The following is a 26,575-nucleotide window of genomic DNA, read 5'->3' as shown; positions in this document are numbered from 1 at the left end:
GTATAGCATATCTTCTGTCTTCTGAATCCACAACTATCAAAACAAAGGATTACAAGGGATAACAGTCATCTTTATATATATTCTTCACTTTGGGGTACAAATGCACAACAGCATCTCTCCGTTTAATATAAATATACAATACTATCTGTATATGGTTCACAGCAGTGAATAATATCCCCTCAACCCTTCCTCCCAAAAAAACTTGATAAAGTTCTTTTTAAACAATATTTTTATTATACATATAAAAATGTATATTCTAATAGTCTAACCTGGTTCTTATACATTGCTCAGGGTGGGTAACAATATATGTAACAAATCATTTTTAAAAACTTGATTAAAAAATATACACCTGATAAAATAGGGCTTTTTACCATTTAGTGAAATACCTTAAGAGAAAGTGCCAAACCAGCCTTGAGGCAGAGGCTTTGATAGTTCAGATGTGGTCTCAAAGATGATCCATTTTCCTCTTGCCTCATCAATTGCATTTCCATCAATGTCAGGACACACAGGAGAGAATTTTCACCATATCTTGGACACAGGCAGGCTGATATGAAAACTGTTATCTCAGTGGAAAACAGATAATATCCTAAATGCATCTCTGAGCTATCAAGACTACATAGTCCCAGTATTATACCTCATCCACCACCAACAATTCCTATCTCAGATGTGATCCTAATACGTTATATCTCAAAATGACACATTAAAAGAAAATATGTTACATATACAATTATTGTAGAACCCTGACCTCAGTGCAGTGTACAATTTGAAGTACTTTCCTTAAACAAAATAATTTATTGTGTTGCTGAGGTTGCCAGCAAAACAAAACATAGTCACAACAGCAGAGCCACTGTCCCAAAACCTCAGCCAAATCAAGTCATCGCCTTCAGTGTTGATGGAATGTGGAGAAACTCTGAAGGAGCTGACCATTTATGAAAACAGGGACTTTTGAAGTTAATGAATCATGAAGCATTTGAAAGTGAGCCTTGTTTATTTACACACACTTGCTGTTCATGTGGAGCAAACAGGCCCCCATTTGGTACACACCACTAATTTGAATGAAAGATCAAACTGAGGCCAGCAGAACCATGTGAGGCAGTTGGAAAGGCAAATGTTCTCTCCCCTGTGACCTCTGCTTATAAAAATTGGGCCAGATTCTGAATCATGTCAAGCCTCACTGGAGACAGTTCCTTAGTAATGATGCCAAACAAGTGAAAACATGCTTACAGCCTCAGTGGGAGGTTCTTCTTTGTTTACAAAGTCCTATACAAGACACAGCATAGGCTGGATTGTCAGGGAAAGCTCAACATATTGTGAATGCATATATTCTGGAAAGGATCAATAAAAAGAACAGAGAGCCATTTTTCTGTTGAAGTTGCTTTTCTTAGTGGGTTATCTGTTTGAGGACAGAAAGCCATCCCTCCCTTTAATCTCTATGCAGCTCACTCTGACTTACTTTTCTTCCACCCCCTAGAAGCTCATTACCTTGATCCTTTCACCTACTCTAGATGTAGGAGTTCCACTACATCTACAGAGCTTCCATTTGAATACTGTTGCCATTTGTTTCAATGAAAAAATAGTCCTTGCAATCATCATCATCATCAATCATCATTTTGGCATTAAAAGTCTACCTTCATTGAAATGAATATATGCACACAATTTATGTGTTCTCAGGACATAAGACCATTTATTTAAAATATACATGCTCTGTAAAAGAAAGGAAAATACATCCTCTGAAATGTTCTTCTTATCTCTCAAAACTCTAAGAAGATGGGCAGAATGTTTGATTCTTCCTAGGCTTTCTTATGATTTATAGCAATAGAAAAAATGCTTACTTTCTTCATATTCTTATCCTATAATTTTCTTTGTGCAAGGATATCAAATCAGAACCTTACAAAGTTGACCTAACATTTGATATATTGACCTAACATTTCCCACAGCATGGGAATAAACTTAATAATGTATTGCCAATGTTTAAAAAATGAAATGGTAAAATTCTACTCCTTTTAGGTCTTGTTTATTTTTTCCCTCTTTTTTTAGCCAAAGCAAACACTTAGAAAATATTAATCAGAACATCATTAAATGGAAGGCAACCTCATGTCTTTGAAACTAATGCAGAACATGACTGTTTACCAAAAAAGAAGATACAAATAGATGAATAAATCATTGAAAGGCTATAGTACAGTGCATTTGGTTGAGTTCCTGGCTGTTCTATTTCATCAGATTACAAATGACTCTTCCAAGGGTGAGAAGCAACAATGGGTTGGAGGATAATCTCTCTTGTGAAAGTCTTGGAAGAAAGAAATACTGTGAAGTTTGTGTAGAAACTTCATCAAAATTGATTGAAAGGCTTTATAAGGGTTTACCAGTTATACCTATATAAAGACAAATTTAGTAAACTGTGTGTAGGAGGTCATGTGAAAGCACATTCCCTGTTCATGTGGACATGTTTCTGGGCTTAAGGAAATCTGAATTCTCTATTAAAAGACAGGAGAACCAATAATGATGGAGGGAGCTGGCAAATATCCCAAGGAGGTAAGTAGAGCTCTCTGGCCTCCAAGGCAAATTGATGGGAGCCACCAGTAATGAGACAACTCTGGTGCTGAGCATCCCCACTCACAAGGCTATGGCAGCTGAGGATGAAAATAGAAAAGGTAGGTCACATTCTCCTCCTTCCCCTTCACTGCAGCAGCAGCAGGCCTGTGTCCTGGCTCACCTCACCTCCTCAGTCACCCAAGGTATGTCTGCCACCTCCTGCTCAACTTTTGCCAACTACTTAATGATGGCTGACTCAGGAGTGGCAGCAGGGAAGAAGTAGTACCAGGTGGCAGTGGTTCTTCCTTGCTGTCTCCTTACAGCTGCATGTCTAGTGGTCACTAGGATGATTGCAGTCCAGACATGGTATTCCTATACTGCATGGTCAAATTCACTGAATGAGAGAAGCAAGGAGTGAGTAGCAAGGGGGACCCCAATGGGCCTTTATACCTATGGGGCCCAAGGCAGCTGCCTCCCCTGCCTTCACTATATCTACAGGCAAAACAGGAAATAAAAATGGATTAAAAGAAATACTGAAAAAATGTGTGAGAGGCCAAATACACATGAAATGCAAATGTATTCAGTGAAGTACTTTTGTAAAAACAACAGCAGCAGCCTTGAGAGATTTTGAACGGCATTGGATTGATTAACCAAGGTCTGCTTTCTAATTCAAAATGATCTCCCAAAATTTATTTGCAAACACGCAAGAAAGGATAGGGAGTACCTTGAGAAAAAAAGCAGCTAATGAGACAAGCCCTCTTCATGCTGTTCTTCTGTTTAGCATTCCATTTTTTAATATTAAAATATTATGGGGATTTCATTATATGCATAATGGCCTCAGGCTACTCAACATCTATTTCCAATTCCAACAAATCAGGCAGAGAAGAGGCAATGGAAAGGAGTGAAAGGATCATGATTGGAGTCATTGAGCTACACCTGAAAACCACACCTGGAAATGTTGTCCTTGTTTCTTTTTCCACTGTCTCCCATCCTTGATAGGTTATTCTCACTGCTGCTTTCTAGAACTCTAGTCTTTTGGCCACACACATACAATAATATAAACATTACAAATTCCATTTAGAAATTTGGCAATATAGCTTTTTCATGATTCTAAAAAATCAGAATTCTTAACTGACATGAGACAAAAGTTCCTTCTTTGAGTGATGCAGCTACTCAGAAAGAGTTGAGAGTAATTTCAAAGTCAGGTAAGGATATGACAAATCTGCGGCAATCATCTGGGTTTATTAGGGTGATTTAGGAGGCCTAAGAATCAGAATGGGTTCCAGAGAAGAACATGTTAAGTCCAGCTCTTCCTCGTTCTCCTTCCTGTTCCATCTACACTTTAAATCTTTTTGATAAGCAGCATTGTTACCTCTAATATCTATACAGCAGCACTTTCCACATTGGTGGTCTAAATCAATGTTCAATAGTGTAATAGTCTAAAGACATCCAGAGGATCACTGAACATTGTAGTAGCTTCCAAACAAATGTCCAGGCTTTAGTCTATAAATATCAGTCTTTCTCCCATCACATCCTCACCCTTGGATTGTTTTATAAATAAGTTGTTACACAATCACTCAGCTGGATCTCTAACAAAAGCACAAAGTCGAAAAAGGTTTTGCTTTCTAGCATAGTAAATTGAAGAAACCTAATTGGATTATAAGAAGTGTCGGTTTCTGGTCTCAGTTTCTCCAGGGCCAAATAAAGTCATTATTCCACCGTAACAATTGGGCTAGGAAGAAGGCCAGAGATTTGGCAAAGGAAGAAGCCACAGATGCCAAAATGCCTGCTGATACTGAAGCTTGCAATCCTGAGAAATTAATTAGACATAAAACACAATGTTACTCAGTGGAACATCAGCCTTACAAAAGCTAGAAAAGCACCTGCTTGCCTCCCAGAAACTTAGCAAAGTTTGTTGATGAACCCCAGAACTTCAGGTGGTAGGCAAAGCAGTTCCATAAGATAAGCTTTGAAAACAGAAAATAATTTTGCTGAAGGTATTGGACATGTGGCATTTTGAACCCAGCTCAGGGGAAGTCACCAATTGCCTAGAAGTGCTAAAACTAGGGAATGGGGAAGAGGGAGGGAGGGAGAGAGAGAGAACATTTTGTTTTACTTAAGTGCAGAAGTCTGTCTTATCTGTTCTGGTAGATGGATAACAATGGAAAGAGGCAGCATGAAAATATGGCCATGTCAAAGGAGAAAAGGAGTAGTTCACACAACAACCTAAGTCATAAATCATGGCTTACAAATCACTCTGACTGGATTCACATAATATTCCAAGTAAAATCCAGACAATTATATTATGTCTTAGCATATTTTATGAACCCAACCAGTATCCAGGGTGTTTAGTTATAAATTAGGACATGGGGAACAGAGATTTAAGCATATAGAGTCTAATTTGTTTTTTTCTAGAACTCCAGAATTCATCAGTTGCACAAAATATATCATTTATGAGCCAGTCAAATATTTGGAATTAAGGAACAGGGTATTCTGTTGAGTTCGTGTACTTATTTATTGTGCTCAATTAAATGAAACATCAGAGGTATAGCAACAAGAACAACAAGAACATAGGTGAGGGAAGAGATATTGTAAGATGAATTTCAGCAGTAGAGAAGTAATGTGGAAAATAAAGGATTACAAGATATGTATGGAAGAGAGAAAATGCATTGCAGGGTCATGCAGATCTTTGGCTTCATTTCAACAAAGAGCCCAACAAAGCATCCGCCCGAAGTGATTGTGTTTGAAGTAATGCAGCCCTCTTGCTTCTAAGATATACATGAAGCAGCTGCATCATTTTGCTTGCTTGTGCTGGTTTTTGCAATATTTTGGAAGAAGCTTCTACATATGTGGAGCACATATACAGAAGCCTTTTCTGTCTTATCCAAGTGCTTATCATGACAGGTAAATTGTGTCCTTCCTGCAGTGCAAAGCTCTTCGTTGACATAAATCATAGCCACTTCACCCCATCCTAGAGCATTATTTTATTTATAATATTAATATACCACTTCCCCTTAAAAAATCTCAAAGTGATTTACACTAGAATTCAAACAGATTGAGAAAGAAACTGATATTTTTAAAAAATCAAATGTTATATAAAATATACAAGACAAATCATCAATTAAATAGAAAATAGAAACAGCATCAGCATCAGCAAGTTAAAATACTGCTTTAGTGTAAGTCCTGAGAGAATGCAGTAGAAAGCTAGTACTAAAAAACTAAAGATGGTGCCTGGCATTCCCCTCTAGAGAGAGCATTCCAAGGTAAGAGCTACCACTGAAATGGCTTGTTCTCCGATTATCACTTGTCACACAGCACATGAAAATGATTTATTGAATTGGGCAGGAACCCATCTTCAAATTCTCTGAAGGGTTTGGGTGGTTGAAATCAGCACTTTGAAATGCCACCTCATCTTCAATCTGGTGCTCTGCCAACAAGATGGGTACCATTAGGTTCAGTGGGTGAATTTGGGCCTCCCCACATTGCCTTGAGCACCTAGAGCAGTATTTCTCACCCCTGACCATTTTAAGATGTGTGGACTTCAATTCCCAGAATTCCCCAGCCAGCCATTGGAGTCCACACTTCTTAAAATGGCCAAGGAAACACTGACCCAGAGAAAGAGAGGGGAGAGACTTGTGGAGTTCCAGATGCTGTTGGACTCCAAGATTTATCAATCCCAAACTCCTTTCCTACAAGAAAAGTGGAATATAAATGTAATAAATAACTAAACCATGCTTCTGGGTTGGCACAATGGGAAAATGGGGCTAGAATTGGGGCTAAATTCACACTATGCTAAGCTTACTAGTTTACTAGCTGGAATCACCTGGCTGGATTCACACCACCCATTAAGGCACAGACCATATTTTGGCTTAGCACTGTGTACATACACCTCCAATAAGGTGTTAAATGTCCAACCTGTGTTTGGGTTAACCCCCAGTTGGTGCTCTCTCCCTTGGGGCTGAGAAGATGGACAGCTATAGGAGGCACTAGGACCAGCGGAGGAATGAGATTGCCGGGGGAGGCTGCCTGAGTCCGTCTGTTGCCAGCAAGGGAGAGTTCAGCACCGTCTCTGGGCTCTTCTGGCTTTCCTTCTCGGCAGCAGGTGGTGCCTGGGAGGGAAAAGGTGAGAATATTCAGCTGGCAAGGGAGGGGAAAGTAAACCCCAGTGGAGAAAAAGTCCGCGATAGAGCGAGCACCGTCCCAACCGCTTGGCTGGGCTTGATCTCCCCCCACTCCCCGCACAGCCTTGTCTTTGTGCCTGGGAGTTTTGCCCAATGAGAGTCCAAGGAGGTGTCCATCTCCCCAGCCTGCCCCCCAAGCCCACCCCTCCAGCGTGTCCTCCTCATCTTCATTCCCAGCAGATGCCCGTCCTTGGGGCTGCTCCGCAGACGCTCCTGCCAGCCCAGGCGACGGCCAGTCCATCTCAGGAGGCAATCAGCCGGCCAACCCAGCAAGCGGCCGGCCGCCCTGGGGTTTAGGTTAGTTTGAGTTGGCCTCTTTCCGAAGCCATGCCTAACGCAGAAGCCCTGGTAGAAGAGTCGTGACTGCAGCCGCCAGGGATAACCTAGGGCCGCCTCCGTTTTCTCTTCCCCACAACAACCCCCGCCCCCGGAGATCCAAGAACCCGTCCGCTTCTCCTTGCGACCCAGGGCTTGTTCCTTCCTCCTCGGCTTCCCGCGAAAGAGAATTATGCTTGGCTCAAGCCGCCTGGCAAGCTCCGTTAGGATTGCCAGCGCTCCCGGAGGCATCAGGCGGGCGTCCCAGGGCAGGCCAGCCCGCTCCCGCCTCGCGTTGCCTTTGCTGCTGACTCTGCTGATTCTCACGCCGCGGGTGGACTCGTCGTGGTGGTAAGTCCGCGGGGGGAAGTGGGAAAGCCGGGAGGGACTGGCTGCCCGGAAAGTTTATCTCGCGTCTGGCTAGTAGGTGAGATGCGGCAGCTGACTGGTGGAGCTCAAGTGGGCTCAGTTCCAGGGTGTTTTTTGAGATGTCACAGCTGGTGATATTTAAGAGAAAGAGTGCACCTGAACATATGCAGAGCGCCTTGATTCTGCAATGGACAAGCCGGAATCGTTGGGATTCGGAGGATAGGGAGGATTCTCAACGACTTCTGCGGGGCTCTGAGCTCCGGAGACATGGCACCAAAGAGGTAGGAGGTTCCTCTCCCAGGCAGTTGGTGATGGGACTTGACAGCTTCAAAAGCCGGCGGGAGGTGAGTGGCCGAGAAGCACACGCTTCCGTTCCGAAATGGTTCGATCCGAGAGAAGCTGCCTAAAACCCGGGCGGGCTTGGCATAGAAAGTGGGATCTGCTGAGAATCAGGAAACGGACCAGACCAGAGATCTCGGAACGGGGATGCGGGCGAAGGGCTGTCAAACGGTTCAGGCTTACTAACGGTGCGACTTGAGCCCAGAGGTGCAGTCCCATCCGCTTCCATCACCTAAACCCTGGGGTTCGGGGTTCGCGCAAGGCACTGAACCAGAAACTAACCGAAAGGGCTGGCTCCGGAGGACGCACTAAACACACAAGACCTAAACACGGTTAACATGCTACAAGTTTCGCCCACAAATCTGTTGGGGCTCGACAGCAGCCGGCGATTATCATCCGAGCGGCAGGTCCTAGAATCCAGTCCCTTCTCTGTCGCCTCCCGCAGTCCCAGGCCTCCGCTTCAAAGCAAAGCCCGGGCCAGCGCCTGAGCAGTGGGGCCTCCGGCGCCCCGTAAATTGATCTGGAAGCCTCGGAAGACGCCAGCATTGGCCACACCTGTCGAAGGGCCTGAAGGCCTGGACTTCTGGAACGGGCTTCAGCCTGCAGCCCGACCACCGGTAGGCAGCCTCTGTACCCCGAAACAAAGCCCTTTCCTCTCGCCAGATCGCACCTCAGGCTTCGGTCTCTTTCTTTCCAAGAGGACATTCCTCCTGCGCTTCCTCAAAACCAGCGGGAGCTTCGGAGGGATCTCGGCGAAAAGCAACGCCAATCCCTCGTCTCGGGAATGGCGCGTCAATTTCTAGCTTGTCATTCCGGAGAGAAGCGAACGCTGCCGAAGCGCTCGCCCGCCACTTTTCCTTAGAGCCACCTGCCTCGCTCCCACCCCAGAGAGAGAGAGAAAACGGTTGGCTCCCACCTCGCGCTAACCCAGGTGAATGACTTGGTTTTCCGCGAGCCCATTCCACGGAGAAGCACGCCCTGGCTTGGCGCGACGTATGAACCCAGCCAGGGAAGGCGCACTTAACTGTCCGGTTAACCGCATTCTGGTTTAGCCAGTCCACCCAATATTCTGAGTGCACTCCACACATTGAACCATAATCTAACCACAGGGCCTGGGTGCGAACAACACGCTTGGTTAAAATGTGGGTGTCCGGCCGAGGACGCCGGCTGTCGCGGGCAAACCGCGGGAAACAGGCCAAGAGGCGCCAGCGGGACCAAGGCAGCGCAATTGACAGCAAGGGTTCTCGGTTTGTCGGCTGCGGCGCCCGAGCTGATGCGGGCGGTTTTGGCTGTTTTCTGCCCCCTCCGCTCTGAGGTGGATATCCTTCGACCCTTCTTCCCGCCATCCCAGCCTGCGCTGGCCTGTGGTGGCTGAGGAAGATGGGATTTATAGCCCCCACATCTGGACTCTTCCGCCCTCTCTCGAGGGAGTGATTTTGCCGTCCTTCCTAAGTATTTCCTCTCCCGCAGTGATGGAAAGGGCAGCTCTATCCCTAGCTCACGAAACTTCGTTTTTCTTCAGCCCTCCTGCACGCCCGGGGTAGGGGGCCTTGGAGATACCCAGGGCTGCCTTCGACGGAGCGGGCATTCCCTCCGAAGGGGCGGAAGAGCCGCTCCAGGCCTCTGCCCAACTCGCGAGGCTGCCCGAATCCCACGCTGCGCTGACCTCGGCCTGTTAAGGTTAGCGCCGCCGCGGGCGGCAGAAAGAGAGCTTCGCGACACGGCAGAACCGGTCTCTCTGAAAAGTGTTGTATTGGTTCTCGGGAGTTGAGCAGGCGCTCCCTCTTAACCGGCCACAGCTGTCGGTCTGCTTGTCCCAGCCTTCTTCTGCCTGCCTGGGTGGGAGACGCGGGCCCGTTGCTGCGGGGAGTGCCTTTCCTTAGGAAGTGGTAGCTGAGGGCCGCCGAGTCCCTAGTGCACGCTGGGCATTCGAGGGCTGTGGCAGCAAGTGAGAACTTGTGTGAGAAGGGCCCTATTTCCAGGAACAGCCTGAACCCTTCCCTTCTCCTCCCTTCCTCAACCTCAGGCCTTCATATGGAACCACCTGGAACCACCAGCAGGGTCCTCTGTCATCCACCGCTAATTCAGAAGGCCTGTTGCGCTGACATCGTTCATTCTTGTACTGTGAGGTCAGACAGACTGAACTTAGGCTAATCTTCCCAGCAAAGGGGCTTTTCCAAAGCCAGTTCACACATTCTACTAATATTTAAGCATACAGTAATTTTGGCTGTTTAAATTTAGACAATTTAAATGTACAGCAATTTATCTACAACTAAACTGTAGATAAATAAAGCTCCGTGAAGCTTACTTTTTACTGTAATAGACATTATAACTGCACTGTCAGTTTGTTAAGCTCAGCCATCTTGAACAGGTACAAGGCTTTGGGGGGAGGGGGAATATGGCTCTCCTTTTCCCCTTAAAAATGGCTTGCCAAATACCCGATAAGGGGGCTGGGAGAGACATTTACAATCAATGCATGATGGGAGCCAAAGAAAGACATCTGTGTGCTTCCCTGGGATATCAGCACTTAGCACATATTTAGCAATAAAAGAACGTGGGAGTTCAGAATTTTAAAGCTTAAGATAGGAGCTTATTCCAACTGGTCTGTGAACAACACTTGAACAAATTCAACTGCAATTGACTGTATACTTGCATAGGTGTATGATAATGCATCCCAGAGGGAGAAGGAAATCCTATGATGGTGACACAACATTTTAGCTTAGTGCATGGTAGAAAATTAGTCTTAAATGTCATTATTTTATTGCTCAGTGTGTCATGCAAAGACCAAAACCATAAGTAAACCATAGTTAAATCAACCATGAAAAAGTGAGCCATACTTACTACCTGTGCTCCATTGTTTTCTCTCACAAAAGTATGAGTAGTCACTCTAGTTTATTCCCAAGTAAATATAAATATTGCAATTTAATCTCATTGCACACAGTGGTGTATCTCCCCAAGTTAGTTGGATCAGAGTACATAAAGTTTTTTTTTTCAATTTCCCATCTTTCTGGGGAAAAATGCTTTTCTTTCATTACATACAAGTGTTCAATTTTAGAAACCATTTCTGGTTGAATCCATTTCTGTGTGCTCAGTCATTATCTGCATTCTGAAAAGGAGATGGTGTTAAATCAGTGATTTTTAGAGAAGCTGAAGTTCATTTTTATCATTCAGTCATGGACTTGGGGAAAAGGAGCAAGCAGGATCCAATGTGGAGTAGTGATTCCAAACTCTTTCCCTATACATAGCAAGAAGAAAGGGGGGGGGGAGTCAAACTACAATGCCCCAAGTATTATTTTATTATATGGTGACATGCTGCTATTTGTAAGTCCTTGAATTGTAAAGTCTTCCCAGAGCAAAAAGGTTGCAACCTTCTGCCATGTTGAAACCTAGGGAATTTGTTTCTGCAGTGTTGTGCTTAAACCCCATTGAAAGCAAACTTTCTTCAGCAGGCCCAAAGAGGTAATACCACTAATATCACAGAACGAACAGTAGGTGGAATATTGTTTTATTTGGTTTGCTAAAGCTTTGAAGGAAATGATAGTTTACCTCTCTTCTTATACCTAAAGGAAATGCTTGTCCTTTTCTTCCATCAGCTTTGTGAAGCCAAATCCTAGAGTATGCTACATCAGTTTTGGTCCTCACTATACACAAAGAGGAAATATCTACCATATTTTTCTAAACAGCCACCATTTATGAATTTTCATTGATATCAGGAATGGCATAGATCACTTCACAAACCCTGCATGAATTGTAGGAACTCTAGAGCATGGTGGTTTCTAAATGGACTGTATGTGTGCATGTGTATCCTAACAATTCTAAATTAATCTTACTGTAGCTCAGTTTAAAAAAATCTGCGGCAGATTAAATTCTATGAGGTAGTTACAGAAGACCTGGCTAGGGAATGCTATGTCATAGTGGTTTAGGTTTTGAAATGGTTATGCAAACAGGAAGAGAATGATGACTTATAGAAAGTATTTTAGAATGCATAACAAAGTCTAATTAATCAAAAATTATAGTCTTAAATGGAATCTCTAGTTCTGATGTTTTCTTTTAGTAGAACACAAAAATGCAGGATGAATAGAACATTTTACTGAGTTCAGTATGAGTTATTTACTCCCATGTAAGATGGGAAAAGATTGCAACCTTAGCAGCTAGATCTTGAAGGTAAGCCTTAGTTGTTAAATGCTAGATTGATTGGTCAAGATTTTTTAAACCGAGGTACAAAATTTACATACCTTTCACAGTGTTCATACTATATGATCATATAGATGGACTGAATGAAAAGAACATCAGCAAGTCAAAGAAATCTTAATCATTATGTTAAGAAGTAATTCTATGTACTTTATGACATGCATAGAATTGTACCATATGTAAACCTCTCTGGTATTGCTTCAAAGTCTACCTTCATCAGCTTGTACTACATGCCTATTGATCTATTTAAAATATTGCTTAATTATTAAAAATGTTCTGAAATTAGCAATGTATTTTAGATAATTCATAGCTATGAGGTAAATTAGAAGCATGCAGGTAAGCCTATTTAAATTTAGTTGAAGCTTCTCTGTTTGTGTATGCTGATTTCACCCACACGAGCCAGACAAATGTGTATGAGAAACTACAAGCAGGGTATGAGGAGACAATAGATCTTTCTCAGCAACTTATATTCAAAGATGTATTTCTCTGATTCAGGAGGAAATGTATAATTATCTTGCTTCTCAGGACTTACGTTTCCTGGAAATAGCTTTATACATTATAGAGGAGCAAACTATATAATATTTGGGAAATGGTTAGAAGCTTTTCAACAGCCACGGAGATAATTTTTCAAGCATGGTTTGGGAGCTATTACACTAGGGCCATAACTCTATGATAGAACATCTCTTTTACACCTAGAAAGTTCTGAATTGATTAATTCCCCAGTATCTCTATGTAGAAGTAACCGTAACTTCCAGATATTTGGGGTATAACCCCTGAGATTTCTTGCCATTGGGCATGCTGACTGAAATGCAAAACAACTGGAAGATACCGGGTGCCTGCTTTTGCTCTAGTTAAAAGGATTTCTAGAACCAGAGCTAAGAAACAACTTCTTGTCAGCCATTATTGCTAAGCATGAATAATACAGAGACAAGCAGAGGACCAGGATTATACTAAAACAACATCATACATTCAAGGCAGTCAATAAACATTTTAAGGATCTGCCCTAAACATTGGCCACAAGCTTTGCTTCAGAACTCTTTGGAGCAGATTAGAGCTATGTGGCTTCCAAACATAATCTGTATAATAAACAAGCTTGGTGTAAATAACTAAGTAGAGTTTACTTGTAGCTGAAAGTAAAGTGAGCAATTACAGAATAGGAGTCCATTTTAAAGCTAAAAGTTTGGTATAAGTGAGCCACATGCAAGCACATATGTTTGAGACTGCACTGACACCACACACCAACAGGAATGCAAATACATTTCCCTACCTCATGTAAACTCTATTTCACTCAACTCTTTAACTGAAACCACTGTTCCTCAAAGGATCTACATTTTCCCAGCCTGCACCAGAACAAAGATTAAATTTTCTTTATATATTTTACAGTGTTCAACTTTTCATAAAAGTTCATGTTGTTTATTCATTTAGTCGCTTCCGACTCTTTGTGACTTCATGGACCAGCCCACTCCAGAGCTTCCTGTCGGTCGTCAACACCCCCAGCTCCCCCAGGGACGAGTCCGTCACCCCTAGAATATCATCCATCCACCTTGCCCTTGGTCGGCCCCTCTTCCTTTTGCCCTCCACTCTCCCTAGCATCACCATCTTCTCCAGGGTGTCCTGTCTTCTCATTATGTGGCCAAAGTATTTCAGTTTTGCCTTTAATATCATTCCCTCAAGTGAGCAGTCTGGCTTTATTTCCTGGAGGATGGACTGGTTTGATCTTCTTGCAGTCTAAGGCACTCTCAGAATTTTCCTCCAACACCACAGTTCAAAAGCATCGATCTTCCTTCTCTCAGCCTTCCTTATGGTCCAGCTCTCGCAGCCATATGTTACTACGGGGAACACCATTGCTTTAACTATGCGGACCTTTGTTGTCAGTGTGATGTCTCTGCAATTAACTATTTTATCGAGATTTGTCATTGCTCTTCTCCCAAGGATTAAGCGTCTTCTGATTTCCTGACTGCAATCAGCATCTGCAGTAATCTTTGCACCTAGGAATACAAAGTCTTTCACTGCTTCTACATTTTCTCCCTCTATTTGCCAGTTATCAATCAAGCTGGTTGCCATAATCTTGGTTTTTTTGAGGTTTAGCTGCAAGCCAGCTTTTGCACTTTCTTCTTTCACCTTCATCATAAGGCTCCTCAGTTCCTCTTCACTTTCAGCCATCAAAGTGGTATCATCTGCATATCTGAGATTGTTAATGTTTCTTCCAGAGATTTTAACTCCAGCCTTGGATTCCTCAAGGCCAGCTTGTCTCATGATGTGTTCTGCATACAAGTTGAATAGGTAGGGTGAGAGTATACAGCCCTGCCGTACTCCTTTCCCAATCTTAAACCAGTCCATTGTTCCATGGTCTGTTCTTACTGTTGCTACTTGGTTGTTATACAGATTCTTCAGGAAGCATACAAGATGACTTGGTATCCCCATACCACTAAGAACTTGACACAATTTGTTATGGTCCACACAGTCAAAGGCTTTAGAATAGTCAATAAAACAGAAATAGATGTTTTTCTGAAACTCCCTGGCTTTTTCCATTATCCATCGGATATTGGCAATTTGGTCCCTAGTTCCTCTGCCTTTTCTAAACACAGCTTGTACATCTGGCAATTCTCGCTCCATGAATTGCTGAAGTCTACCTTGCAGGATCTTGAGCATTACCTTACTGGCATGTGAAACGAGTGCCACTGTTCGATAGTTTGAACATTCTTTAGTGTTTCCCTTTTTGGTATGGGGATATAAGTTGATTTTTTCCAGTCTGATGGCCATTCTTGTGTTTTCCAAATTTGCTGGCATATAGCATGCATTACCTTGACAGCATCATCTTGCAAGATTTTGAACAGTTCAGCTGGGATGCCATCATCTCCTGCTGCCTTGTCATTAGCAATGCTTCTTAAGACCCATTCAACCTCACTCTTCAGGATGTCTGGCTCTAGCTCACTGACCACACCATCAAAGCTATCCCCGATATTGTTATCCTTCCTATACAGGTCTTCCATATATTCTTGCCACCTTTTCTTGATCTCTTCTTCTTCTGTTAGGTCCTTGCCATCTTTGTTTTTGATCATGCCCATTTTGGCCTGGAATTTACCTCCAATGTTTCTAATTTTCTTGTCCTTCCTATTCTATTGTCTTCTTCCACTTCCGCGCATTGCTTGTTTAAAAATAATTCCTTATCACTTCTGGCTAACCTCTGGAATTTTGCATTTAATTGGGCATATCTCCCCCTATCACTGTTGCCTTTTGCTTTCCGTCTTTCTTGGGCTACTTCTAGTGTCTCAGCAGACAGCCATTTTGCCTTCTTGGTTTTCTCTTTCTTTGGGATGTATTTTGTTGCCACCTCCTGAACAATGTTGCGAACCTCTGTCCATAGTTCTTCCGGGACCCTATCTACTAAGTCCAGTCCCTTAAATCTATTCTTCACCTCCACTGCATATTCCTTAGGAATATTAGTAAGCAAATATCTAGCTGATCTGTGGGTCTTCCCTAATCTCTTTAGTCTGATCCTAAATTGTGCAATAAGAAGTTCGTGATCGGAACTACAGTCAGCTCCAGGTCTTGTTTTTACCGACTGTATAGATGTCCGCCCTCTTTGGCTGCAAAGGATGTAGTCAATCTGATTTCGGTGTTGTCCATCTGGTGAAGTCCATGTATAAAGCCGTCTCTTAGGTTGCTGGAAGAGAGTGTTTGTTATGCAGAGTGAATTGTCTTGGCAAAATTCTATCAGCCTATGTCCTGCTTCGTTTTGTTCTCCCAGGCCATGCTTACCTGTAATTCCAGGTGTCATTTGACTGCCCACCTTAGCATTCCAGTCTCCCGTGATGAAAATAATATCTCTTTTAGGCATGTTGTCCAGTAGGTGCTGCAGATCCTCATAGAACTGCTCTACTTCAGCTTCTTCAGCATTTGTGGTTGGGGCGTATATTTGGATCACTGTGATGTTAGATGGCTTGCCTTGAATTCGAATTGAGATCATTCTATCAGTTTTTGGATTGTATCCAAGCACTGCTTTAGCCACTTTACTATTAATTATGAAGGCTACTCCATTTCTTCTGTGGTCCTCTTGTCCACAGTAGTAGATCTAGTGGTCATTTGATGTGAAGTGGCCCATTCCAGTCCATTTCAGTTCACTGATGCCCAAAATGTCTATCTTTAATCTTGACAGCTCACCAATAACCAATTTGCCATGGCTCATAGATCTTACATTCCAGGTTCCAGTGGTGTGTTGATCCTTAGAACATCGGATTCGCCGTTCACCACCAGCACCGTCGGCCGCTAGCCGTCCTTTCGGCTTTGAGCTAGCTGCGTCATCACGTCTGGGGCTAGTTGAACTCATCCTCTGTTCCTCCCCAGTAGCATTTTGACCATCTTCTGGCCTGGGGGTCTCATCGTCCGATGGTATACTGACATATCTCTGGTTGTACTGATCCATTTAGTTTTCACGGCAAGAATACTGGGGTGGGTTGCCATTACCTTCCCCAGGGATCGCATTTAGTCTGACCTCTCTGTCATGACCTTCCTGTCTTGGGTGACCTTTCACAGTTTAGCTCATGGCATCATTGAGGTGCTCAAGCTCCAGCACCACAACAAGGTAACGATCCTTAGTTCATAAAATTCATAAATATGTATAATTATAATCACTATGACATATACAGAATTGCCAAGGTCCATGATGGTGATGATGTGATTGCACCAGAAATTAGGATCCCAAGAGTATTATTTTCTTTCATATGCCAATGTGGTGGGGTTATAATTGAGTTGAGAAAAATTGGCTATCTAATGCCATCCTAGGTACGCGGTGTGCCATCCTAGGGACGCGGTGGCGCTGCGGGTTAAACCGCTGAGCTGTCGATCGGAAGGTCGGCGGTTCGAAACCGCGCGGCGGGGTGAGCTCCCGTTGCTCGTCCCAGCTCCTGCACACCAAGCAGTTCGAAAACATGCAAATGTGAGTAGATTAATTGGTACCGCTTCGGCGGGAAGGTAACGGCGTTCCGTGAGTCATGCTGGCCACATGACCCAGAAGTGTCCCTAGGGACAACGCCGGCTCCAAGGCTTTGAAACGGAGATGAGCACCGCCCCCTAGACTCGGACTCGACTGGACTTTACATCAAGGGAAACCTTTACCTTTTTAATGCCATCCAGTGAGTTCATAACCAAAGTAAGATTTAAAGTGGCATCCTTCTAGATTAATAGCTCAGACTTTCAGTCAGGATAGTAGGACAGATAATCAGGAGGAACAAATGGAATGGCCAAGTAGTAAGCAAAGGCTCAGAAGAAGGGTGGTAAAAATAAGCTTGTTATTTAGAGGAAGTAAATAAGATCTAGTGATCATCACAAACTCTTGGAACAAAAAAGAAGGTATTCATAGGATTCACAGTCTGAAGAAGAAAGACAGAAAAGGGGAAATGAACAAACCATCTGTGCTTTTGGCCATCTTTCCCCCAGCTAGCATACACCTCAGGACTGGAGAAGGCTGCTCTTCGCTGCCCATATTGCAGTTGCCATACCTATCAGAGGAAGACCCCCAGTCACAGACAAGATACTCTACCACTATGCTAAATGGAAGGGGAAGAGTATGACCAGAAGAGATTATGATAATTATTACAGCTTATTAACTTTATTATTTTACTTTTCTGATTGCTTTTATAAATTGTTTTGAAAAGATAAAACAATTATTTTAAATAAAACATAATTCACTAAATTATAAGGTTAATTTGGAAGTTCAAAGTTCTTGACAGCTTCAAACTATCTCTCTGTCTATATCTCTATATCTCTATCAATCGAATTCCTAAGGCTACTCAACTCATTAACAATTCTGGGTGGCATACAGAACTAAAAACAAAGGTATAAAATAATAAGCACAAACAGAAAGGAAAAATTGTCATCTCAATGGAACAAAACCTATAAAAACTGTCACATATGGAGCCTACATACCATCCTAGCCCAAAGCCTAGGGGAATACTCAGGCATATTTAATGGAAAGCAGGGTCAGTTCTGTCTGAATCTCTGGGGGGATGCTACTGAATTGCACCCAGAATCCTACTGATAACTAGGGCAACTTGTGTGGTGGAGGTGTTACATAGGAATACAATGTGATGCCCATAATTGCTCATTTGAGAACTTTAGAACTAAAGTTTCTGAGTGGTCTTCAGGTCAGCCTCATGTAAACTGTATTGTAATAGCATGTATACTAGGTGACCAGGCATGTGACAATGAGCCAATGACAGTGAGAAGGTCCTCCTGGGTTAGTATGGGAACAAATGGCACACAAGATGAATCTATGTGAAGACCTTCTGTGAGTGGGAGCTGAGAACCTAGGAAAAATCCCTAAATTGTACACTGCCTAGAGAAGTGCACCCCCATGCGAACCTAAAGATGGAAGATCCCCAGACCCTGATGCTTCCCGCATCGATAGCTCCTAAGACTTACTAGGGTTGACTTTAAGTCTGTTCTTCCCCATCTAGACCTCAACAGCCTCCAGGCACTGTGGCAAGACTTTGACAGCATCACTTGGTCAGCAAGGTGTCAAAATATACAACTGACTATCATCAGCATAATGAATGATATCTAATCCCATGTTAATGGGTTACCTTACCCAGCAGGTTCTCCTAGCTGTTAAATAGGAAGGACAAGAACATCAAGCCTTGAGACACCACAGAAATTCCTCCTAGAACTAGACACAGAGAAAGACAGGAGAGGCTTTGCTGTCAGAGCAGGGTATGGCTGTGCATGGCTAGTTGAGTGGCTATAATAAATGTTTGATGGTGTATGTGTTGTGTTTGGGGGTGAATGGATGCCTTGGCCTGGAAGGAAGATGCAAGCAGGAAGGAGAGGAGGTGGGCAGGAACATCAGGACTATGATGGGCAGGGGGTGATATGGCAGGAGTTGGGGGGGGGTGGCTGTATTTGGGGACATTGGACTCTTTGGCTGAGAGTGATCTTCCCTTGGGGCCAAATTATCAGATCCACAGTTGCCTTGGAGTCCAGCTGCTGCTATTGAATACCGGGTCAGTCTGCAATAAATCTGCCAACAATCACAATTTGATTACAAATGAGTGGCCAACATGGCTTGCATCACCAAGACCTGGGTGGATCCAGAGAAGGATGTTCTTCTCTCGGAAATGTGCCCACTGTGTTTTAGGGCTGGTACCAGCCAAGACTTCAAGGGAGGGGTGGGGAGGGGATGTGGGGTGAGGTGGCAGTTGTCGTCCATGAGTCATTGGGGGCTTTCAGAGCTTCTGTTCTGCAGATAACAGTTGCAAGGCCCTCTGGTTGAAGTTGAGGTTGTTGCTGGTACACACCCTGGTACTCATCGACCCTTCCTGAGTTGCTGGATTCGGTTGCTGAAATCCAAGAGGTTCCTGTCCTTTACACTTTCCCATCTGATTTTATTTAACCACAAATGAAAGGACAGGTTGAATTGGAGGATGTCATTCTTGATATAAACTGAATTAAATTCTTTTTAAAAAAATCAAATTCACTTCAGGATGATACTCTGAAAGTCTTTGAAAACCTGAATATTCTCCCAGACCTTGGGGTAGGGGAGTTGCTGAGCCCCTGTAAGTTGTTTTGGGGTTGTTTTATTTGGTTTCTTTCTCTTCCGAACATCAATGATTTGTGTCTTACTTTTATTATTCTTGCTTTCAAATGTTAGCTGCCCAGAATCACTTGGAGTCAGGTGGCCTCTAAATTAAATAAACAAATAAATATAATATTTACATTGGGCCTAGTAGCAGATAAGTAAAGGTAAAGGTTTTCCTTGACATGAAGTCCAGTCGTGTCCGACTCTAGGGGGCGGTGCTCATCTCCGTGTCAAAGCCGAAGAGCCGCCGTTTGTCCGTAGACACTTCCGTGTCTGACTAAATGGAATGCTGTTACCTGCCCGCCAAAGCAGTACCTATTAATCTACTCACATTTGCATGTTTTCGAACTGCTAGGTTGGCCGGAGCTGGGACTAGCAACGGGAGCTCACCCCGTCACGCAGATTCGAACCACCAACCTTCCGATCGGCAAGCTCAGCAGCTCAGCAGTTTAACCCGCAGCGCCATTAGTAGCAGATAGCAGCCAATATATATGGAATAAAATTAGAATTATGAGCTTTGACTGATGAACCCTAGCTAACCACCTATCAGCATCAATATCTTCTTTCCCTGTGTAGGCATATTGTCATAGAAAATTCACAACATAAATTTGACTTCAGAGATTAGGGTGAGGGGCTAATTTTGGAGTGTTTCCAGTATTATAAAAATAAATTATTCTAAATATGTTTAAAGCCATTATAGAATGAAGGAGCAAGAAACAAATATAGCCTTCACTGAAATTAAACCAGGTGATTCCTGTGGGTGACCAGCAGCATCAGTTCTGAACTGTAAATATACATGAGTAAATTAGCCTATGAAACATTTCAAATTGTAGCAGGCTAAAATGGCCTTATCTCTATAAAGACCTAACAAAATAGTAAGAGTTTGATGCTCTTAGACAGCTACTGCTTTTATGGAACACTTTGCATTTCAGGATGCTGTGCAGCCCATCTAAAACTCAATACTGATGGCAGAAGACTTTTTAAAATGGACATTGAAAGCTCAAAAAGCATGTAGGTGTTTCTCATGCAGAGTGCAAAATGCATCATGACTTTTCTCCAGTCAAACTAGTACTAGCAGCTATAAACAACTGAATGACTCAAACAGCTACCCAGAACTCCACTGCTATAATCTTACCAGGTTGCCCTTTCCAAGTCAGTGGACAGGTAAACTAAGAAAAAAATGTGGCCCATTGCCTAGCAATTGATGAGTGTTTTCCACAGTTCCATGGTCCCCATGTCAACTTTGGTCATCTGCCAAAGAAAAAGAAGCAGTCAAACCAATGTGAAGTTGGACGTTTAAAAATCTTGGAGAAGTGAGTAAATGAAAGAAGTATTTTAAAATACTTAAAATTAAAAAGCTTGGAGAAGTGAGTAAATGAAAGAGAACACTCAAGTAAATGAAATGAAGTATTTTAAAATAACAGTTTATTAACACACTTCGTATTCATTTTTATCATGTAATGTGGGAATAAAATATTTCAAGGGGATTTCCTGAGAGTTCTACTAATAGGGACTTTGAGGGGTTCAGGGGCAGAATGGTCATTTGAGTTCCAGCACTACTTTCTTCCCACTGCATGTTTGTCCTTTTATATGAATGGCCCCGTAAATGAGAGGGTGTGGAGAAAGTCCTGGAAAAGGAACTGTTGGGATCATATTGTAATTGATTAATTTTATTGCATCACATGAAAAATATCAATCCATTTAATAATTTCAAATACTGAGACAAATTTTGAATGGGGCCCCCTCCTTTGCCCAAGGCAATTACTTATTCCCTTGAAAAGGCCTTGATTACTGTAAGATTATCATTTCAAGCAGTTACTTTATTGGGATTTCAGTGCAGATAGTGGATCACTTCACAAGTCAAACTAAACCATAATGGAGTTTCCTTGTTTTCAATTTAATGTATTGAGTGAATCCAGCTGTTTGTGATTTATTCAGTATGGTTAAACAACTGTGGTATGATGTGTGAACTCAGCCAATATGTTTAGTATCAAAGTGACATGATCAGACAACATAGCTGAATTACTAGAAGCAAGATGAAACTATTGTGTTTCAGGTGACAAAATCTTGGGAAGGGGGAATTTTCCTACCTCTAATTTTCTTGTGGCCTCTGACCCCAATTAACCACAACCTGACACTATCAATCTCAACACACAACCTGCATTTGAGGATCTTAATGATCAACCAGGTCAATACAAAAGTGGTATCTCAGGAATTCTGGTCCCAAATTGGTTAATGCCTTCTATGTCAAAAGCATAGCCATGAACCTGGTTTGGTAACTATAAATTAATTTTATTGTAAACTGCCCAGTGTCCCCCTCTTTGGGGAGAGATGGGCGGTAATAGAAATTTGAATAATAATAAATAAATAAATAATGTGTGATTCCTGAGTTTTGCAGAAGATGTGGTCTTCCTTAGCATAATGCGTAAAACAATAACTCATGTCATATGTGAGATATTTAACAAACTTTAAGCCTTTAAATAACTTCCTGCCAACCTGTTTAACCACCCATCAACCTGAAGTTTAGAAAAAATCCTGTATATCCTCTTGGACCTCACTAATACTAAATGAATGTTAGTGAGGTCCAAGATGTATCAACTTTTAACTATGATGGAATTATATGCTTAACATTTCTTCTAAAGGACACTATGGGTAGTTGAACTCATAGTGTACAGGCCACAAAACACTGCAGGCAGTCATTCTCTGTTCTAACACTGGCAAAGAGCAATACCACTGACATTTTAAAAAGTATGTGTGTGTAAAATTAGTCTTATCCAACACTAGATTAGTGGAATGTGGGAGGACAAGAAGAAAGGAATTTTGGTACTTGGAGGCAATTCATTGTAGCAGTAAGGCATTCTTGATTTCATTGGAAGCTTACTTAAAACAGGATTGACTCAGTGCGGGCTGATTTTAGCTATGATAGTAATGGGATTGTGCAATCACATCCACACCATATACTGACCACCCTGCAAAGGAAAACACCCTTTGTTCTACAACCAGAATAAACAACATAATCCATGAGTGAGATGGCTATCCTGTTAAAGATACTGTTTATCTTAACAACCCATATGGGTCTTCCAAGTGCACTAACCTATTTGCAGTACAGGAAGACAAACCATCATGATCATTACCACCAACCAGAGGGTGCTGGCTTAGAAAAAGATTTCTTCTCATATCCACATTGAAAAGCTTGTTTTCCATTTTTAAAAATTTTACACTGAAAATTGATTTGACTGCATTCATGTTCATTGAGGTTTCAATGAGACTCTGAAAATGCAGCAAGAATCATAAATCATTTCCTGACTCATAGTTTAAGAACATTTCTTTAATTATATCTGGCTGCTTATAGCTGGCAACTCAGACATGTCTTTAATGGGACCGAAGTGATCATTCTATGATGATTAACTCCTAATGGTTTCTCGATGGGTCTGTGGTAAATGTAGGGCAAATATTTTCTCTAGAATATTAGAATTTTCTTTTTCTCTTGATTCAAAGCTCTAGTTCAAACTATCAGATCTGACCCTAACTCTAGGTAGAAGTCATTAGCAGATGCAGTGGAACAGTATAATAATATTTTAGCTGTTCCTCCAAAGCCTTGTGGCCTTCACTGGGACAGCAACACTGTACACTACTGGCTTGTCATGATCATCTAAACTCACTTTCACTCTAAAATGTGATGGAAGTTAACATCCTAATACCACTATTGAAGTAAGAACCAGATGGCTATTAAATTGGCTTCTGTATATGGAGGAGGGTGGGGTACTACATTGTCCTTGGCTTCTGAATAAACTGGAGTGTTTTACCATATGACTGACTTTCATTCTGTTCAGTCTTAAACTAACTGAAATGGATAAATGATGTTACGAAGTTTTCAGTTGACAAGGAGGACCTCAAAACTCCTTACTCTCCCATAAACTGGGTTGGATAGCAAGTGACTCGAGTGACTGGAGGGCTGAAATCATTTGAGATTCTGACTACCCACTTCTTTCATGGGAACACGTGCTCTCCAGGAATCCATGCTTGCTGGGGTTTAAAATGAAACATATGTTGCTGAGTAAATAGATGTGGCTGCCTCTGATTGTTTTGTTTATCTAAGAGGCAATTTAGGATTCTCCTTGTTTATTGGAAGAAGACCCAGCAGATTCTTACAACAAAAAAAGAAAAAAATCCCAACAACTGGAAGGTGACGTGTGACAATTTTCTTCTGTTATCTTAAGGGTTGCATTAAGGGCAGCCTGCATTAAGGGGCCATACAAAGAGACAAGTCCTTGGCAATTGCCTATCCAAATATGCATTGATAATAGCTTCACTCATGGAACAAAGGAAGGAAGGAAAGGGAAAGGAAGGGAAGGGAAGGGAAGGGAAGGGAAGGGAAGGGAAGGGAAAATGCAGTAACATTTCCCTTATCTAATGTGGGTTCTTCTATAAAGTGCTAAGCAGATATAGAGCAGGGAATAGGAGAAGCAATTATTTTGAAATAACTTTTATGCGCTTCCCCGAAATGGTAATCTCAAAGTCAGACTTCACAATAAAATAAATGTGTTGTGTTAAACATCTATTTTCTGTTTATTTGAAATAGAAATCAGGGCAGGGATAAAACCACAACTGGGACCGTGGCATGCACAAGTTAACCCTTTTCATGCACATCACAGTCCAATTTAAAACTGCTGCCTCAAAGCTTGTATTTTCCCTGGAAGGGGGTACAATTTTCATTTGGAAAGAAGTTGAGCCTGTCTTTCCTGTGCATTAGAATCCAAATTCTTATCCTTTTCCCCCATGGCTGCTGTTTAGGGCAGATAAATTAGACAGGTTAAATGCAAACAGTATTTCATGTCTAATTCGGCACTCAAAACTACGTATAAAGCCCCAGTTCTACTATTCAGCTGCAAATAATCATTCCTTGATAATGTTGGAAATAATTTCTGTATTTTTTTTTTTACCTCTGGGCTTTATACATTATATTTATATTAGATGGAGAATGTACTATTATAAAACCAAGTTACCACTAATAATGGTAGTTTCATATCAGGTCTTCTCCTCTCTATACCCTGCAGCCATTGTGTTGTTTTATTCCTTGCCAGTGATGTGGAATGGGAGTGAATATCATACAGCATGATAACATCAGGAACTGGACTCAGATAAATTGCTCTATCCAGATAGCAGGTAGATCAATGGATATACAAATATTTTAATGTTTTTTTTCTAAGTGGCCTTTTCTTTTAAGGAATACATTTGAGATCAGGGTACCAATTTTTAAGATTGCCTTTTTAGGGGCAAAGGCTGTACCTTTTTAACAGCTACACCTAGAAGAAATCAATACATTAATAAATTGCTGGTTGATTGTAAGAAGGGAGAGATGGGGACAGGTTTCTGGCTGATTTCTGCCTCTTACCTGGTTGTTAAAAGGCAAACAGTTTATTCATAACAATGTGTCAGATCCTAATGTGATTATCAAAAGAATGCCAAAAAAAAGTGTTGAATGATTTGTATTTATCAGGGATAAACAAGTGGGCATCATCAGTGGTTATAGTCAAGCTTTTCAGAGTATGGCTGCTGTAAAAGTTTATTATGCATTCATAAAATGGCTGCTGTGGCAGGTGTGGCAAGGTTGCTGCCCACCATCTGCTCTAACAGCCCAGAGACTTTTTCACCATCCCAGGTTACCTTTCTCATTACTCTGGGCAGATGGGCATATTTGCAAACAAAGCAATAATCTACAACTACCTACAATTATTATTTCTTCTGTAGAGTAGTGTTCATTGTACAAAATAAAGATGAAGGTGGAAGCTGACACCTTGCTTCATGGAATGCCAACTTCCTATTTCATTAATTTTAAGCGGGGGGGGGGGGAGAGAGCAAGAGAGAAGGTGGAACAAGAACTCTTCTCTCATTCAAGAAGAGAGTCCAGGAAACAGTGAGATGTAACTGTAAGTGAAAGAAAATATAATTCTTACCACCCAGCCTAAGATTGTGATTGGGCCAACCAGTAGGATAATCACAAGTACCACTCCAATTTGAGGACAGATCTATTGATCCCTAATCAATATGCCTCTTCCAGCAAAATGTTTTATATTAGCAAGAACAACAACAACTCCTCCTCCTCCTCCTCCTTCTCCTCCTCCTCCTCCTTCTGCCTTTGAGTCTGTCTTGACTCCTGGCAACTCCCTGGAAAGTCCCTGCAGATTTCTTGGCAAGATTTCAGAAGTGGTTTGCCATTGCCTGCTTCCTAGGGCTGAGAGAGAGTGACTGGCCCAAGGTCACCCAGCTGCTCTGTACCTAAGGCAGGATTAGAATTTGCAGCCTCTTGGTTTCTAACCTGGTACCTTAGCCACTACACCAGGTTGGCTCCTATTAACTAAACACTTTTAATTTTTCCCCCCAAATTGGGACTAATGGTGCCATCTTTAGCCTATCTATAATCCGAGGTGAAGCTTCATAGAGGACTTTGAATTTCAGTTAGGGTAAATTAGAAATTTCAGACTGAATAAGTAAAAAGCTACTTTAGATTGCCCCTTTCTGGGCAATATGCCCTGAGTTGAAGCACAAGCTACATGTTGAGCCAAATGGGCCAGCCAATATCAACAGTTTTGCAGCTATCCTTGTAATCTTGTTTGTTCCGTATACCTTTGACATTTACAGGCATGTAAAAACACAAGCTGATTCCCTATCAGAATGGAGCACATCCATGTAAACATTGTTAGATCCATGTCCCTCCTGGCTGGTGAAGGCTTTTCAGGAGCCTGTGGCTGGGTTTTTGTCGTGGTGAATTCTTCCTTGAGAGGGGATGGTCCCTCCACCTCTTAAGGAGGTGTTGGTTTGCCCCCTTCTCAGAAACCATTACTAGACCCAACCATACTGAACAATTATCATCCAGTATCCAACCTTCCCCTTTTAGGGAAGGTTGTTGAAAAGGTGGTCGCACAACAGCTTCAGAAGATCCTGGATGAAGCAGATTATCTGGACCCCTTTCAGTCTGGTTTCAGACCTGGGCATGGGACTGGAACAGCATTTGTCATGCTTTTAAATGACCTCTGGTGAGAGCAGGATGGGGGTACTACACCCATCCTTC

General features: G+C 42.3%; 1 protein-coding gene across 1 annotated transcript in view; it reads left to right on the top strand.

Annotated features, from left to right (window-relative positions):
• Window positions 1-7,194: 7,194 nt before the first annotated feature.
• Window positions 7,195-26,575, top strand: part of WNT2B (Wnt family member 2B) — a 45,897-nt gene continuing 26,516 nt past the window's right edge. Inside the window, exon 1 of the mRNA XM_063297428.1 lies at window positions 7,195-7,379. Within this exon, the coding sequence (XP_063153498.1) occupies window positions 7,222-7,379 (158 nt within the window). The 5' untranslated portion in view covers window positions 7,195-7,221. The remainder of the gene's footprint in view (window positions 7,380-26,575) is intronic.

The sequence above is a fragment of the Candoia aspera genome, chromosome 3 (genome assembly GCF_035149785.1).
Source record: "Candoia aspera isolate rCanAsp1 chromosome 3, rCanAsp1.hap2, whole genome shotgun sequence".
NCBI classification, from domain to species: Eukaryota; Metazoa; Chordata; class Lepidosauria; order Squamata; family Boidae; genus Candoia; species Candoia aspera.
This window is presented reverse-complemented; position numbering and strand designations above follow the sequence as displayed.